The sequence below is a fragment of the Leptinotarsa decemlineata genome, unplaced genomic scaffold (assembly GCF_025532065.1).
Source record: "Leptinotarsa decemlineata unplaced genomic scaffold, Ldec_3_MD MMD2_tig00001719_RagTag_RagTag, whole genome shotgun sequence".
NCBI lineage: Eukaryota > Metazoa > Arthropoda > Insecta > Coleoptera > Chrysomelidae > Leptinotarsa > Leptinotarsa decemlineata.
Window position 1 is genome coordinate 12690433 of NW_027412569.1, and position 19623 is coordinate 12710055.

The 19623-nt window shown below is 34.0% G+C and overlaps 1 protein-coding gene across 1 annotated transcript in view; it reads right to left on the reverse strand.

Moving 5' to 3' along the window:
* The window catches only part of mirr (iroquois-class homeodomain protein mirror), a 58384-nt gene extending 40571 nt beyond the window's left edge, over window positions 1-17813 (reverse strand). Inside the window, exon 1 of the mRNA XM_023163067.2 lies at window positions 17254-17813. Coding sequence (XP_023018835.2) covers window positions 17254-17292 — 39 coding nt within the window. The 5' untranslated portion in view covers window positions 17293-17813. The remainder of the gene's footprint in view (window positions 1-17253) is intronic.
* Window positions 17814-19623: the final 1810 nt, after the last annotated feature.

Sequence of the window (19623 nt, forward strand, 5' to 3'; positions counted from 1 at the left end):
TTTTTCAAGGTATGATGTATGATCGAATTTCCATCTCTCACTGTTTAGATATCTTCTGTACTGTCATTCAATTCATAGTATTTATCGATTATAACATTCATTTTGATAATCTCTTCTTTATCATGAAAATTGACAAATAAAACTTTCATCACTTGTATTTGTAACTAACTGCAGTAATATTCATAGAAAGTTTTATTTCTCACTTTCATGAGTAATAACGGCTACATCCATCCAATTTATTTTTCTTTATCAATACTCCGGAAGACGCAATTAATATGCGAATTGTTATTGACTGTCTCACATTTTTTACATCTTACTTTCCCTTTCACTGTTAATCCCCTAATGTGCCAATAAATTGCGTGTTCACACCCCTTACATTGATATATTTAAGAAAATCGTAAGGGTATCTTTTACTGTCTCATAGAATAGCAGTAAAAACCCAATCCAGATGACAAAAGCTGAAGCCTATATACCTTTTTGTATTAGTCTCCGCGCACAAGCTCGAGCGAATTCGTCCTCTACAAACCCCTGACTGTAGGCTACTTTCCCCTCAAGGCCTAATATAATTCAGCAGATGGTTGAACCCTCCCCTGAGCGTTAGTAACGCCGAATTTCACCTATCAAAATAAATATTAAATCGTTATAAATCAAAAGGGCGCACAAGAGAGGACTGAGAGATACGTTACGGTTGGACGGTCGAAGCTACTGAATTGTTTTCAGACTTATTTTGCGGAAGAGAATTCGATTTGTGTTTATTTACATCCCCATTATGGTAAATTAATTCTGTTTATAATAATTGTTTAATGTTATGGCTTTGGGACACGGATGGACGCTTCCGTTTCAGAGGGAAGAATGGTGTTTTAATGTTTGGATTTATAGATTTCCGTGAGCGATTCAACACTGAAATATTGAGTAGAACTTGAATGTACGACCGTTAAATGTAAATGTCACAGTCGATGTGAATTTAGCTGGTTTTTTAACAGGTACAGTCGTGGCAATGAGAGAATAATAATGATAATAATAAGCATCTTTATTCATCAACATAATGAAAATGAAATACAACAATTCAGAACAATAATTAAGTATCGACGAAAAGGCGAAGTATCAGCCTAGGCTGCTTTTCAACTCAACCTAGCGAACAAAATAAATGAATCAGAGAAAACTAGACAAGGAATATTTCAGAATTAGCGTATATGGAATCAAAAATACTGAAAAATACTCGATCTACTTGTTTTAGAACAATTTATACTAGTGTTATTATAAAAGTATGTAAATTAAATAAAATCGGTGTCTAAATTTCTCAAAGATTTTCACCTCATTTGTAGCTATAGCGTAAATGATTATCATGAACAGGTCCGTCTCAAAAGCAAATCTACATTGACTGAAGTAAGATTTTCAAATTCCTCTTGAAATTATATAAAGAGAAGTTCCAAAACTCCTTGGGAAGAGTGCTAAAGAATGTGGGCTCTGAATATGAATATACACATGCATTAATAATGAAATTTGCGATGAAATTCAGTTTTATGAAGCTTTTTCTTTCTACAAAACAAAATGTTTGCGTTCAATTGCAGAGACTTTTTATTCATCGATAGTTTCTTAGATTTTCAAAACAATTGACGTTTTTCCATTGAAAACTTTGTTCAGGTTCATCTTCTGACTGATATATGTTTTGTTATGTCTTTTTTCTCAAACTACTAATATAAAATACACATTGTCATTGAAAAGAATATTTCTGTTTTTTCTGCGATCATTTCGTATTTTTGTAAAAGTAAATGTTACATCGTGATTATGAATTTTGATGACCTATCGCAAATGACTGCCTAATTTTCCCCTAATTTTCCTCATATTTGCATTGACAGATATCGGACTTGGAATATGGAATGCTAGATATAATATATTGACGAACTCATGAATAAAAAGCTGACGAAATACTCGAAATTTATACAAAATCGTGGAATTGGGATACTTTTCTATAAATTCGAAAAGTGAAAACGGTTTTTCATTAAAAAATTGTATTATTTGTTATCCCAAGTTCATATGTTAATATGTTGATCAAAGTTTAACGAATATGTCAAAATTAACAAAACCAAAAAATTATTGAGCCACTCAAAATTTCAAATTTTCTACCAGAAATGTACAAAATATACATTCACCCCATAAATTTTTACCGTCCACTCAAAAAATGTTCCAAAACCTTTTTATTAAACACAGGAATCACACGTTAAAAGGTAAGACCTCGTTAGTCCTTAGCTCGCACAAGTTTCTCAACTTCTGAGAGTTGTCTTTCGTACGGGGGCGACAGCTGATTAACGGAAAAACATATTTTAAACAGATTTTTGTCAACAGATTTTGAAGTGGAAAAATGTTATTTTTTGATGTATTACAACAAAATTGATATTTACCTGGTATATCAGATGCAACAAATTTTTGAATGCATAGTTATATTGTGTATATGTATATATGTGCGTCTGCCTGTGTATGTATACATGGATACATGCATTATGTTCAGGGAATTCCTTTATTACTATTGTCAGTGTACATATATGTTAGAATTTTCATCCTTTTCATCTTTTTTATTCTTTTCTCAACTTTTCTGTTTTGTGTTGTATTCGACTGAGTTTATGGTTTCTTTTGAATTGTCCTTGATAATATTCTAGATTATTTTTGGGTTGTTTTGGAGGAAACAATTCCTATGAACAAATGTCCTGAATTCTTCAACATTTAAACTACCATATTTTTAAAATTTTGTGAGGCGTAATATACATCTCCTAAAATAAAGAATAATTTCCTTCTGAACATCATTTGTTTTTTCTTGAAATTGAGTGTGAACGGGATTTGGACTAAATCACTTCAATGAGACTAGTGGTCATTCCTGATTTGAAAATCATTTTGAAATTTCTCATTTCTTTCTGAGCAAATCTGGTCCTTTGATTTTTTGTTTCTTTGACTCACAAACAAATTATTCATTACAAATCTTAAATGCATGTCGCTGGAAAGAATAAAAAATTGTTTTGTTCATCTAAAGTTGTCTTGTATTGCAAATATTATCAATTATCAAACTTTAGCACCGTGAATTTCAAAAATTTGTGTCCCTTCACATTTTGTGAAATATTTTGGAAAACTTGTAGTCTGAAGGCCCAAAACTCATTATCGAGCAATACAACCAATATCAAGCTATGGGTGATTTTGCTTTTTTTGGTTCATCTGGTGTTTTGTGATCTTCATCACTCACAAATTTGATAAAACCCCTCTAGTTGATACGGTTAAATTTGTTGTATTGCTTGGTCTAGTTGAAAGGTGCGTAGGTGGTGAAGTTTTTGACATCCAGACAGTAGGAAATGTACTGTTGTATTGAGGCCACCTTTATTTGAGTTAATGATAGGTTCGGAGCAAATACTGAACCTTGGGGTATGCCATTGTTTAATGCAATTGAATTATGACACTCCTACAACCACCCTTTACAGGGACTCATCAGAAAAAGTTGGTAAGCGAAGAAAATTAGTTGAATAGTATTATATAACTGCCATTTTGTATTTTGTCAACGAAATCACAAGTTTCCAAGGACCCCAATTACTTTTCCGAAATGAATGGCTAAAATATGCACCACCAAAAATTTCCATGCCTATCTAAAACATTTGAAAATTTTCTACTAATAGACCCAAATAACATATTCATACATATTTTCGAATATGTAATATTTAATTTTCATACAGAACACATAACACGCTCAACCACTATTCGCACTATCGAAAAAATTGTCAGTTATTTATATGTTCAATGAGTTTTGTATCGATACGTCACGGCCTACGGGCAGGTTATTGTAATTTATGAAAATTTTCGATGTGGGTTGGTTGGGTTCCTTTTTTTTAATTAATTGTTTTCTGATGCAAATTCGAGAGGATTTGATAAGGATAATTGGGAAAAAATACATGTGAACATTTTAGAATTAGGTTTGAACTTCTGTTTGCTCTACGGTAAGTATTTGGTACTTCAACCGGAACAAATTTGAAGAAAGAGAGAAACAGACAGGCCTTGTGTTTTTTAACTGTGTCTGTCACGCTATCTCCCTCAGATCCATCAATCAAAATGAGCGGATATGATATGTTCAAAAAATTAAATATTTGCGAGATCCATTAATATTTGCATTGATGAAATACCTTGTTTTCCTGTCAGAATATTTTGAAGGTAGATTCAGGTGCTCCTCGAGGATCAAACCTGAAGCCTGTACTATTTCCGTGGTATGTAAATAACCTGCGTTGAATGGACTTGTGTATTTTCCCAATTCTTTTACCAATATTGTATAGAAAGGAGATAGACGAGATATTTCAAATTATCGGCCTATCTCTATTATCTGCAACTTTGCAAAGGTTTTTGAGATTCTTCTGGAGCGGGTTATATATCAGCATGTAAGTTGCAATATAGGTATAAACCAACACGGTTTTATGAAAAATCGTTCAACGGTCAGCAACCTTCTGACTGTTACCCAACATATTGCTGAATCTATTGACAATAGGGCCCAAACTGATGTTATTTACACAGACTTTTCTAAGGCCTTCGACAGGCTTGACCATGGCATTCTACTAAACAAACTAGTAGCCTTTGGATTATCTCCATCCTTCATCGCTCTCTTTCAGTCCTATCTACGAGATCGAAAACAATATGTTCAGCTCAATGGTTTCAAATCTACCGAATATAGTGCTTTTTCCGGTGTTTCACAAGGGTCAAATCTGGGACCGCTGCTCTTAATATCTTCATTAACGATATTGTAGATGTATATTTCCTTTTATATGCTGATGATCTGAAACTAGTCAAGAACAAACCTCATGAACACATTTAAGGAAGAAGTATCTAATATTACCGAAGAAGACTGGCAGAAAAGGATTAAACCTAGATGAGAGTTTTCATGAGAACATTCAATTCAGTCTCGAAGAACACTATAAAGTACAGTGAACAGTGATTCTGTATTTTTGTATGTTAGAAAGAAGACGGAAATTTATCAATTGGGCCACTGGCTCAATATAAATCGTAATCGAATTTCATTTGCTCCCATACAGTATTTTTCCTTGACTCACTAGTTTTGTCTCTGTTAACCTCATGCATTTCTTTGAACAGTTTCCAAACGAACTCAACTGGTGTATAGATGTACATATGTTAATCATGTGGTTAGCCTGTAGTCGCATATTCACCTTCGTCGTGAATTTAGCTCTCGAATGGGTTTCCTTAACGGTCTCAGTTATGTAAACCACTTGATTTCAAGGTCATCGCTGCCATCAGCACCAATATTTGGAAGCAACGATGACGATGAAAGAATGAATTATTCAACAAGCTTCCAACATCTATATATGTAATAAATAGTATGAGATACGTAGAACATTGTTTCAGCAGAGAAACATCTGCACAAAACATATCGCGTCTTGTATACTTTCATTAATATTTAAACCTCCTTATGAGTAATTTTTGAGGTTTAATTAATGATAACGAGAAATTTATACGATTGACTTGAATTTAAAAACTTGCTACGTGATATAATGTTAGTGATGACTCGTTTGTCCCGTAGTGGTGAAGACGAATGTTACATTAATTGCTACAGACTTTCTTGCATTTCTCGAATTACAAATTCAGAGCTGAAGATCTGGATTCATTTCTCATAATTGGTGGTCTTGTCCATAAATGAACATGCATGGCCAGTGAATCATTCAACAAATGTAATACTGCTACCGTTCTGGTTCTTCAAATGGAGTAGTCCGATCAAAAACAACCTAAAGAGGTCCAACTGAGCAGAAACAGGTACTTGTGGTCCGTCTTTCATGTGTCAAAAGCGCTAGAAAACTTTCTGTCTTGTAATATGTATTTTCAAAAAACTAGTCAATAGAGTTTATTCTATGATTTTCTCTATGAGGATTTTACAAAAACCGCGTCACGAATTTCGCTATACAATAGCTATGCTTCAAGCATAACTTGAAGATGAGTTACAGAACTTTTTTACCATTATCAGTCACAGTCACAGCATCTCTCCTATGAGAGATACTATCATAAATATTTTCCTCTACAAGCTCTAGCAACCATTCCACTACTTTGACAACCAGAAACAATTAGGCAGGTGCAATTTAATACTTATCATGGTGATACTATTTTGAAATTGGAATTTTCAACACTACATTCACCAATCAAACCAAAATATTTTATTGTCAAGGTCGTATTGCAAGCAATATGGACATACCTACTTGATTTCTAAAAAACTCTTAACATTCCAATGCATATCATGAGAATTCCATATATTCCTTAACTTTTTATCATTGATATTTCCATGGTGAATAACTCCGAGATTTTTTCGAATACTACATACCACTGAAAGTGTAAATTTCCAACAGTTTTTTTTACATCTTCGTGATTATTTTGCTGCACACGTAAGCTTTCCGTTTTTCAGTGAAGAAAATGAAAAACCAAGGACAAGTTTGTTCGTGAAAAGTTCAGTAATCTTTTGAGCAGTTTTCAACATCAAGATGAGGTATTTATAGAAATACCGTGAATGGATGATCTGCAGATGACCATTGTGAATTGTATAATTGCTGCCTATCTCGATGAATTAATACGTATTCTGAGAGAAATTTCAATATTTTTCATTATGTTAACCACAACCACCAACAGCTTCTCTCTATGAGTTTTTTGGAGGCTCAATATATCTTCAAACCATTTAACACTCTCCGAAATTGTCAAAGAATACTACTGTATCTTTCAATTACAAAGGCTTCGTGTGTGAGTATTTAAAGGACACCAAAAATTTTTTGCCCTGGAATAAAATACTTCCCAACTTATATTGGAATCAAAATTACCCCACTTCTGTAGGAAAATTAATTCATGTTTTATTTACCTAATATTCACGCATGTGGAGAACAATAGATGCATGATGGTACACGTTGAAAATTGTAATACTTAGAAAATTCAACCCCCAAGTTGAGGACAAAAAGTATCTTGAAATTGGTCAAAAACTAGTGAAATTCAAGTGATTCTTCACTTCAGTATTGGCTAAAACAATAATTCCAAACAAACATGGTGTCGTTTTCAAAGTGGAACTTCTGGACCTTTTGTCACACGAACCTAGTAGTGATACTTTCATGATAGATCAGCTTTTCACTTGGTTTTCAGCTGGGACCGATTGATATGTCAGTATCAAGTCAGTATGAGCTTCTATATTTAGTGACATTTAGGTGAATATACACTTTGATAAGTCACCAAATGAATGATTTGTCTCCGATAACACCGTTTTCTTGAGGTATACTTTGATAACTGCAGTAGAAAAAATTCAAGTACAACCTAATATCGAGCCGCTCCGGCTCTGCACATGTGCAATGCTGATCATAAATATAAATTCACTCACCGAAAATTTGAGGACATGGAGGAACAGTGATGAAAATGTAATTTTGTTTAATGGAAGCGTCTTTTTCTCCCATGGCTGATTCCCCACTTGGAATATTTGAAAATCCTTTTTTATTGCACATCCACAATATAAAATGAACCTACAGAAAACATTCCAGCCTCCGAATATATACAGGCATGTGGAAAGGGTGATGAAAAAATAATTTTCATATGTAAACGCGCCCCTTTTAACCCCAGGGGATGCCTTGGTTGGAATACTCAAAAATCCATGCATATTGTACATCTACAACATATAACATACCTACATACAAAATTTCAGCTCTTGAAAGTATGGTGGTGAGGAGAATTTGTGATGAAAAGGTGATTTCCATATGTAAACGCTCCCCTTTCATACCCAGGAGGCGCCTCAGTTGGAATATTCAAAAATCCGTGCGTATTGCACATCAATAACATATTAGGAACCTACATACAAAATTTCAACTTTCTAAAGTATTGTGGTGAGGAGAAACGGTGACAAGAAGGTAATTTACATATGTAAACGCGCCCCTTTCATACCCAAGAGGCCCCTCAGTTGGAATATTGAAAAATCCGTGCATATTGCACATATATAACATATAAGGGGATTCCTCAGTTGGAATACTCGAAAATCCATTCATATTGTACGTCTACAACATATAAGGAACCTACATATAGAAATTCAGCTCTCGAAAGTATGCTGGTAAGGAGAAACGGTAATGAAAAGGTAATTTCCATATGTAAAGGCGCCCCTTTCATACCCAGGAGGCGCCTCAGTTGGAATATTCAAAAATCCTTGCATATTGCACATCAATAACATATAAGGGGGCGCCTCAGTTGGAATATTTGAAAATCCATTCATATTGTACGTCTACAACATATAAGGAACCTACATACAAAAATTCAGCTCTCGAAAGTATGCTGGTAAGGAGAAACGGTAATGAAAAGGTAATCTCCATATGTAAACGCGCCCCTTTTATACCCAGGAGGCGCCTCAGTGGGAATATTAAAAAATCAGTGCATATTGCACATCAATAACATATAAGGGGGCGCCTCAGTTGAAATACTTGAAAATCCATTCATATTGTACGTCTACAACATATCAGGAACCTACATACAAAAATTCAGCTCTCGAAAGTATGCTGGTAAGGAGAAACGGTAATGAAAAGGTAATTTCCATATGTAAACGCGCCCCTTTCATACCCAGGAGGCGCCTCAGTTATAATATTCAAAAATCCGTGCATATTGCACATCATTAACATATAAGGGGGCGCCTCAGTTAGAATACTTGAAAATCCATTCATATTGTACGTCTACAACATATAAGGAACGTACATACAAAAATTCAGCTCTCGAAAGTATGCTGGTAAGGAGAAACGGTAATGAAAAGGTAATTTCCATATGTAAACGCGCCCCTTTCATACCCAGGAGGCGCCTCAGTTGGAATATTCAAAAATCCGTGCATATTGCACATCAATAACATATAAGGGGGCGCCTCAGTTGAAATACTTGAAAATCCATTCATATTGTACGTCTACAACATATCAGGAACCTACATACAAAAATTCAGCTCTCGAAAGTATGCTGGTAAGGAGAAACGGTAATGAAAAGGTAATTTCCATATGTAAACGATCCCCTTTCATACCCAGAAGGCGCCTCAGTTGGAATATTCAAAAATCCGTTCGTATTGCACATCAATAACATATTAGGAACCTACATACAAAATTTCAACTTTCTAAAGTATGGTGGTGAGGAGAAACGATGACAAGAAGGTAATTTCCATATGAAAACGCGCCCCATTCATACCCAGGAGGAGCCTCAGTTATAATATTCAAAAATCTGTGTATATTGCACATCAATTACATATAAGGGGGCGCCTCAGTTGGAATACATGAAAATCCATTCATATTGTACGTCTACAACATATAAGGAACGTACATACAAAAATTCAGCTCTCGAAAGTATGCTGGTAAGGAGAAACGGTAATGAAAAGGTAATTTCCATATGTAAACGTGCCCCTTTCATACCCAGGAGACGCCTCAGTTGGAATATTCAAAAATATTTCCATATTGCACATCTACATCATACAACGAACCTACATTCAAAAATTTTAGCCTCCGAAAATATAGCGGTACAGAGAAATAGTGATGTAAAGCTAATTTTCATAGGTAATGGTGCCCCCACGTGGGGATCCCTTATTGAAGTATTTGAATTTTTTTTTCTTACAGCGATTTTAAGACCTAATAAGCACCAATATACTAAATTTTAGCTTTCTCTGACTTACTCGTACGAAGAAACAAAGATCAATGAGTGAGTGTTGAGTTTGATGATGTTCGCATTTATAAGTCTAGATTTGATTAAAATCAATTTGGCGTCAAAAGAGGATGCTTCAATTGAATTGTGTGGAAATTTTGGAAATGTAAGTATGCTGTTTCAGCAGCATATCGCACATTTCATCCATTCAGTATTTATCAATGATATTCTCACACAATACTGTAAAGAACATCATTGTAGAAAACAAAAACGAGTACCAGAGTAAACCAACCCTGCTAAGATATTCATAAAAATACATAGTGCGTTCAGTTATCATAAATCTAAAAGTCACAGGAAGTGCTTCATAATCATATTCACCATGTAACAAAGAACTACTTCAGGTGAAATTCGAGATGGCAGACAGCTGGCGTTATGTGTTACTTTCGTGAAAAATAATTGAACCTCAAACGACATTTTATGCGCTCGTAATTGATTTTATACGTGGAGACAATTTTTATTGAAGAAGGGAATGTGAGACACTGTGAAGCTGCATGTTCCTGCATCGGAGATGATCAAAATAGCGTTGAAGGAATGGACAAGTGAATTAATATAGTTTGTTGTGACTAAATGTATAAGAGTTTACTTGAAAATGATTAAAGACATCGAAACTGGTCGTAACGAATGAAAAACTCAGTAGAAGTGAAACCAAAATAATTTTTTCTTTCTATATACCTACAGTATGAATTTCTACAAAATAAATAGGTCTTCAGCCGAACAAATATATTTTGTACTATCCGTCAAGTTCTTCGTTTCATTATCATCACTGCAAAAGCTATCTAAACTACTGTAAATAATACACCTCAACAAAACGGCAACAACTAGGTACAAGTTAAAAGCCTGTACTGTTAGAGATAAGCCAGGACCAAGAAATTATTACGAGCATAAATGCATTGGCCTTGTCAATATTCTTTTGTTTACTTGTATTAGACCTAATTGTTCTACCATTTATATATTTTATCAACCAACTACATGGGTGTTCCTATGTTTCTTGCATGTAGTGGCGTGATACTGAGTTTCATAGTTGTGTTATTATCGTTTTAAAATGGAACGATAATAAAGTTATGAGCTGTTAATTATTTTCCAGTTATATGTGGCATTGTGGAATGAATGATTGAAAATCAAAGTGAACTATTGAAGATCTATCAATTTCCGTATAATGAATAACACGATAACAAACAAATCCTTCAACCACAAACACTCACACAAAGTGGAAGTACGAAACTATATGAAATCCCATGTAGTAGATCATGAGTAGATAAAACAGAAAAAGTAACTGGCATTTTTGCAAAAAATGAAAATAGCCAAACAGGATCAACCGAATGAAATATCAAAGATATAACAAGACAAATGGAACAATAAGAAACGAACACAAATTACAATCAATTTTCGACAATATCTAACAACAACAACGAAATGGTTTGGGCACTCAATGAAAACATTTAAAAAAACAATGAAAACAATGAACGAAAACAATGAAATATATTTGGAAAAATTCGGCAGACAAAATCTATACAAAAAGAGGCGAGGGAAGTCTAAAACTCATTTTCAGACCCGAAAACTATATCAGGACTTCCAAGTCAGTTGTTGAAAGTCACTAAAATAAAAAATGTATTTCACAATCTTCCTATCAGTGACTTTGTTATATGGTGACGAATTGGTTGATGAAGGAGATATCGAAATCATAGTGACATATACCAAAGAACTCGGTCGGTTTATACAATAAAAGCGGATAAAAAAACTTTGGGAATATTGCTGGGAGTATAACAGAAGATCTATACTTCAAAAATGATAGTGATAATCCTCACAGTTGAGATAAATTTCACTGACAAGTGAGAGAAACGTTTAATAAAAGCAAGTACGTAACACTGCAGGTAACCCTTTGTACGCAATGTTGGATTTGCAAATAGACAAATAGACCAAATCAAAAATTAATTATGCTGTCGAATAGCAAAGTAATATCATCATCATTATCTTGGTACCATTTTCTGGGACACCAGTTATCATCTATGAATAACTTCAAAACCAGGTTTTAATTATAGTTTCATGGTCTTACAAAATATTCAAATATGTTAATTTGAACAAACAATTGTCTAGTAGATTTCTTTTTATAGGTTGTAAGTCGTTGAATTTCGATGCGACACATAAAATTATATTTCTCTGGAAGAATGAGATACATGTTTTGTTTATGTGACAAAATTGATGATATATCTTCTTTGAAAATTGTTCTCGAAAGCATAATTTCGAGTGAGTAACATTCACTGAATTTTAGGTTATGTTTTTTATAGCAAACGGCCAGTTCGAAGATTAATTGTTTTTTTTTCCACACGTTTTGAATATCTCGAACAATGATTTGAGATTTGGTGGTTATACTTGACAAAAACAATGAAACCACAAAGAGTCTACTCATTTTGAAAATGAGCTTCACAAATAAGTCGATACTATCACAGTTACACTTCGAGTTTGACTTATTCTGGAGTTTTTCTTTAGATACCTTACATTCGTTTTTGTATTTCACTCATCTATTTTGAAGTCGACAATTTTATTCTTTTGCTCAATATGTTTCTCCATTTCTTTTTGGTATCACTCCTACTCTATTCGTTATGAAATCTTTTCAACAAAAAATTATACAACCGACTTTTTCAGTTGCCAACTGCTCCAGAGCACATTTAGCAAAAATACTTCATTGTATATGGTCGTTTACCTTCAGTTCCTGGTTCAGTTGAATTTGGTACAGGTGCAAGTTCAAATCAGGACGCAAAACTCGCCAAGTTCTGGTTTGCGAAACATTCGATGATAAGATATACTAGTTTCATGAGGAACAAACCGAAACCGTAAGCAACGAATATTCATAATACCCATATACAACAATGGAAGATAATTCAAACATGGTAATAGTGTCAAAAATATTCAGAATTATATCGAAATGTTTTCGACACCTTCTAGAATAGTCAGATTGTCACCCATATTATAAGTTGGCAAGGATATTGGAATATTGCATATTTTTATCCATCAATGATTTACAGTTTTCAAAACTTATTGCAACTTTAGCAACAGTTCGTTTTTCAATTGACAGATTGTCAAAATTGGTGATCAAACAAGATGAGGATTAAAGTTGACAAAATTCTATTTTCAGTAATTTTCTTTCAATTTTTACTTTTAAAAGTATCTCCCCTAATAATTTCGATTTTTATACCAATAAATACAAATTTCCCCGAATTTCTATTTTCAGTAATTTTCTTTCAATTCTTACTTTTAAAAGTATCTCCCCTAATAATTTCGATTTTTATACCAATAAATACGAATTTCCCCGAATTTCTATTTTCAGTAATTTTTTATCAATTTCTACTTTAAAAAGTATCTCCCCTAATAATTTCGATTTTTATACCAATGAATAAAAATTTCCCCAAATTTTCATTCTCGGTAATTTTCTATCAATTCTTACTTTAAAAAGAAACTCCCCTAATAATTTAGATTTTCATACTAATAAATGAAAAATTTCTCCAAATTTCAATTTTCAGTAGTTTTCTATCAATTCCTTTTTAAAATTTTTTACCAAAATTTTTAAATCTTAATTGTTTTCTACATTGAAAATTTCTAATAAATATTTTTATTCCCCCAAATTTTGCATTTTTCTGCTTTTAAATTTTTTATTTTTTTTTTAAATACCTCATTAGAAAAACTGAATGAAAAAAAAACACTTTTTGTCATTTTTTTTCAATTCATCCCAAAAATCGGTCAAAATGAAGAATTTTTTCTTTTTCTTTTCCTTCTTTATTTTTACTTTTTATATACCTATAACATTTTTGTAAATACATTTTTATAATGAATGAATTATTTATTTAATAATTTGTCAAAGTTGTCTACAAATGACAAGAACATTCGAAATGATTCATATATATGAAATATGTACAGAAAAATCTAAATATCATTTTTTTTTAGTACTTGAGCTCGTAACAGAAAGAGGCAAAGTTTCGTCTTTTGAAAACATAGAACTACAATTTGAGGTTATTTTGAGATTCAAATATTCAAAAGGCTCCCTTTAATCTTTTGATCTAGATTCATGAAAATATAAAAGTCTGCCATGTCCTTTATTCCAACTGATTTGATAAACAACCTCATAACTAATGAAACTATCAAAATAATAAATTTCACTCTCTATGATTTGCTGCGGTGTTGTAGAGTCACAATAAATTGATTTTCAGGAATACAAAACCTCCTTAGAAGTTGCTTTTGCCGTTCTCTTTAAGTAATGCAAATCTCAAAATTTGCAAAATAAATTAGAAAAAAATCAATCAGTACAATATACTTTCAAAATGTGTTCAGGTAATATTCATATTTGAACGAGAAAAAATTATCTATCTGAAATAACTGTAATGATTTTGTACTAGATAGGAGGAAAAAGATATACAAGTTCATGAAAAATAGTTCAAGCAAGGAACAAATCGTTAATTACTCTTGCAATGACCAAATAGATGTGTGGCTTGAAACTAAAACAACTTCAGCAGTTTTGAAGCCATTGGCTTCATTTCAAATGCAATGACTTGAAAATAATTTTCCTGTTCCATTAGCATGCTCATGAAATACTGCAAAAACCTTGTAGCATTGGTTTCCATAAGATTCAAAAGTTTTTACCTGATCATATTCAAAATAGCAAAACCGAAAATTGACTTCGTCCTGAGTAACAGATATTGAAGGCCTTACACCAACTTGTATCGAAGCTTTTGCTAAAATTAGCTCCACATTAACCAGATCCTAATGAAATAGCCACAACATATAAAAGCTAAACTTGGAAATAATATTTTTCCTAGAATATTCAACAAATCCATCAATGAAGGTGAAACAGCTGACGCTAGTTGAAACGGGACGTGGGTGGTAATACTTACATTCATCAGCTCTGAATGAATGGAGTAACTGATGAGTCAGTTGAATACAAATTCCAACCAACCGCCTACAAATTAATTGAAGGCTTTGTTAAGTATCATGTTTCATACATTTCCTGTTATTAAATTGCACTGATACTATGAAATGTTTCAAAACAAATTGCTTCATAAATAATGATGAAATGATATTTGGAAAATTATACTTAACTTAGGAGACGAAAATCATATATCAAAGGTGACTTCAGAAAAATTAAGAGTCATTTAAACCTTTCTGAGCCTATATTCATTAACAAGTGGATTTGTGTTATGTTGTAGTTATATTCTACATGTGCTTTCATCGAATATCCCAAATGTAATCAGATGTATCTTCCTAAACACCTTAGCACCTTCTTCAATATGTGACGTATATAAGACGAATATTGAATCTAAAATGAGCAAAAGTGAGTCCTAGTTTGCACACATTTGCATATTACCAGATATTGTACGTTCGCTTTTTTTCGGAGATGGAAGGAATGGAATTTCCGAAGAACTGGATTTCGAATAAGTCTTAATTGGAGTCGATACCACTATATATTAATATTATGCAATATCGAGTACTTGAATAAATGGTATGAAACCGTTATGTAGATATCTTAGTTGACAGAATAATAATTAACTGTTTATTCAAACTATCAGGTCCGGTTATGAATATATCAGTTGATATCGATAAAACAGGTACTAATCGAACTTGACATAAACAACTACCAGGAAATTTATAGAGTTGATAGAAACCCACTTTATCATAGATTTAGAAAAAGAAAACCACGTATTGAGACACGAGCTTGTTTCATTATTTCGTGATAATAATGAACATCTGCCGCATGGATCAACTGAACTATTGTTAGAGTTAATCGATCATTAACAAAAGCTATACAGATCTTGACTCATTCAATCTATGCAAACCCCGAAAATATTATTTGTGACTATATCTATAATGGGTTTGATTTAAACAAATCTATCTACGAACACAACACGAAAATCTCTACTTTGGTACATTATTTTATCAACAGGTAATCCATATGATGTGATTTTTTCGAGGATTTTTGTAACATCAAGCTTTTATTGTGGATATTTGGGATATTGGGTATATCTACTGAAAAAAATCAACAATGAATCGCAAGGGTAAAGAGAAATATTACAGAAACATTCAAAAATGAAGTGTAGCATCATATTCTCCCATGGAGCAGGGAAAATCTTGAGAGGATATGAATAATTTCAAAAACTACCTTCGCACATTTTCATTCCTGCAGTCTCTGTTGATATTTCTCCAGTTTAATCACAATGTATGATCGGCAAGAACACAAAAATTGTAATAATGGAATGACAGCAGCACAAAATGAAAACAAATTCAAATATCTAGGTTCTATTTCAAAAGATGCTAGAAATGAAGACAAATCAATGACAAAAAATAGGTAATAAACACAAAATTTTTCGTGGGATGAAAAAATTAATTCGAAAGTAAGACACAACGATCAATATTCATAAAATACTCGAAGCAATAAAAAAGACGACTGTATAGGTAATAAGCAATATTGTCCTGATGCTTTACAGAAAATGTATCAAACAACCTTACAAATAATGTTTCATCCAGACCAGTAAACAACAACAAACTTCCCAAAAAGTAACACATTTCATTCTGATGAATATTTTCAAAGAAGATGTATGAAATTAATATTTTCAACACCGACAACTCCAAAGATTTTATGAGTAACTTTCTAGTCTTCATATAACGTTTATCTTGAATCAATATTTTTTCATTGAATTTCAAAAAAAGTAATTTCCTGTAGGACGAGACCTACTAATTAGTAAAGTAATTATATCATAATTGTGTTTTCATCACATTTCAGTGATGGTTGAGTTGAAAAACAGCCTCGACTAATACCCCGCTTTTTCACCTCTACATCAATGCCTATTAATTTCAGTTTGTTAAAATGAATGATGACGTATTATTGTTATTATCATTATTATTATTATATGGGAAGAATGGAAAGGGAAGTACGAAGATATTTGACGTCCCCAACGAGTTACATCTGTTTCGAATATCATAATTTCAACTGAATGCAAAGCATGTTCAATTCTTTTAGTTTACAATTATCAAACTTGTCACCCCGATAAAATATGAAAGATGGCAATGATCTTATACTGAAAAAAATGGTCTTTTTATTTGGACTACTAAAATTGACGATGAGGTACTTGGTTTTGAACTGAATTACTTCCCTGTGTACTACATTACTGTTGTCATTTTCAAAATGCCTTGAAAAGCGTTAAAAGTGGAATTTTCTTTATAGCTGGGGCGAATCCAAATCAAAATAGATAACCTTTTCAATATTGTCCGCATTGATCGACAATCGTTCACTCAAAGTAAAGTTAGCAAAATTGTATCAAATCTTGTTGAATGTATCAATTCAATGTAGAATAATTTTCGTTATGAATCCTAAATCCCCAAACATACCGTTGAAGGAGTTCAACAAAGTTGCTGTATGATGGTCATTAAACAAGAAGTTCTAGTTTTTCGAATTCTACAAAAGGGCAGTAACGCCGGAAATGATCCTGACCGTTCCAGAAGACCGCGCAGGATCGCCGGAGAAACAGTACGCAGTACTGGAAAAGAGTACAAACGGTACAGTACCTGAGTATTCGGAGATGTTCGGAAGCCAAACTGGGACATGGCTTGTACCAGTCCCTGCTGCACTCACTGAGTCGTCGCCAAAGGAAGCATGGCTTCCTGCACACCCGCACGTCAAGTCACACTTGTCACAGAGAAGGGCCACGTGGCCAGCAGCGCGAGAAATTCGGAAGCGGTTCGAAACGTCGAGCACCAGGTGATAATTGCGGTCGCCTTCCTCGTGCGCTTCTTTCTGGCGGCCTGATTTTTGCGAGTCTGCCCAGTGGGTGGAGCGGAGTGGGGTGGTGGGAGGGGGCCCTGTGGTCAGAGCTTAGTCCCGAACGAGTCCTGTTTTTGCCACCGACAGAACGCGACTACTGATGTCACGGAATTCTTTTAACGGCGACAAATTGTCGCGATCACACAACACAAGCGCAGTAGTCGCGGCGATCCGTAAAAAATCGTCGTATCGCGCGTAGTGGCGGGGAACTTTTCTCCTGGGACCGTGTCGCTCTTTCTGAGATACATTTTTGCGGCCTCCCCTCGGCGGACCGATCGATCCACCACCACTAAAAATGCGCCCTACTTCTTTTTCCGTCCCCTCCCGCGGCGCATTTTTCCCCTGCGAGGGCAGGCCCGCGGCAGAGCGACTCGCCCCGCCCACCGGGTTCGCCCAATCGTGATGGATCGGCCGCGTGTAGACAGCTAACCGCCGAACTGTGTTCGCACCTACAGACACGGACGGGCCACCGTAGCGCTATTCACCGCTTCTATCGCTCTTTTTCTTTCTTCTGTCCGCTCGTCGCTTGTTAACCGGTGCTCTCTTGTCTAAATGTCCCCGCTTTAGCTCACCGCTCTACTTTACAGCGCTACTCTGCTTTACGCTATTGATGATGTCGCGACAGTTAGAAAACTCTGGCCATTGATAACTGCGATTAATTGAACTGTGCTCTCTTCTACAGGGCGCGTCACGAATGTGGATCTATGCAACTGCCCTTGCTTGAGGAAAATCATTTATACAGGGGGATTCTCGAAAATGGAACTACTATACGGATATACGGCATTTGCAAATTCATGCTGATAAGCAATAAAATTGGCATCCGTTCCTGTCATGTTTATATCGACAAATCAGTCGATTCTCCTCTCCATTCAGTCTAAATGTACATTCATCCGAAAAACAAATTTTATTCAAGAAATTGTGATGCAAGTTGTTCCGTCCAATGAAACTTTCACAAAACTCAATACGTCTATCGAAATCCTCTTCGTTAAATTCATGAACTAGTCTAATCTTATATGGATGCAATTAGTACTTATGAAGGATCCTGAGAAGATTTGCGAAACAATGTAGGGTGATCCATAAAAAAATGGTGACATGCCCTGGGGGTGCGATAGGGATCAAATATAAATATATCGAAATGTGTTTTCCTGTAGACTATGGCTGACTTTTTTTTTTTAATTTCTTCTGCGAATCATTGTACCAAAAGTTATTCAGCGTGACTCGTTTTGAATGGAAAGCACTGTATTTATTATTGACACTCCTAAATAGAAATGTTTGTGAAATTTTTCTGTGTTCATTTCAATAATCTTGTATTTTTTGTGTTTAAATGTGGTAATATCATTTTGTTGATATGAAAACCTATCGATCAACTGTATACATACATAGTTTGGGGATTTTTTCCGAATTCAAATAACTTTTTGAGCTCCTACTCTTCACGTTTCTCCTTTAATTGTTATGAGCACAAAGTTGTATGACAAACCTCATGGTTATGAGCACAAAGTTGTATGACAAACCTCATGGTATTGACTGAAAACCAAAACTTGAAGCCTTGGAAGGTTACATTTTTTTCCATCACATCTCAAGTTTTTTATATCGAATTCTTGTCTCTTCAGGAGATCTTGACTTTATTTCGCAATTGTAGCTAAACAAAAAATTCAAAACACAATCATGAAAATATCAAATCATAAAGAGAGTGTGGCTTCACAACTTTTAAAGAGACTCGCTGGAACAGTAAAAATTCAGTTGGATTACTCAAATGCCCTTGAAAATATTGACTTTTTGGTATTATCATTAACAGCTCGAAAAACAAATTACAATCGAAATCGTCATTTCCAGACACCTAGTTAATATTGAATGAAATATTGAGTAGCTACATTGTTTTCGTCGTATTTAACCTTGCCAAAATTCTTGAACATGGATCAGTTTTCGACAAAATTTGCATTCATTATTGTTTTATTCCAAATTTCACCAGTATACAGTATTGTAAGCAAAATAAGTTCACAGTGATTTGAATATTGCAAATCATTGACCATAGTCAAATTATTCCTGATGCATCTTTTTTTTTTGTTAACGAAAACTCAATAAACAATGTGGTCCTGTTGTCAAACTCAGCGACC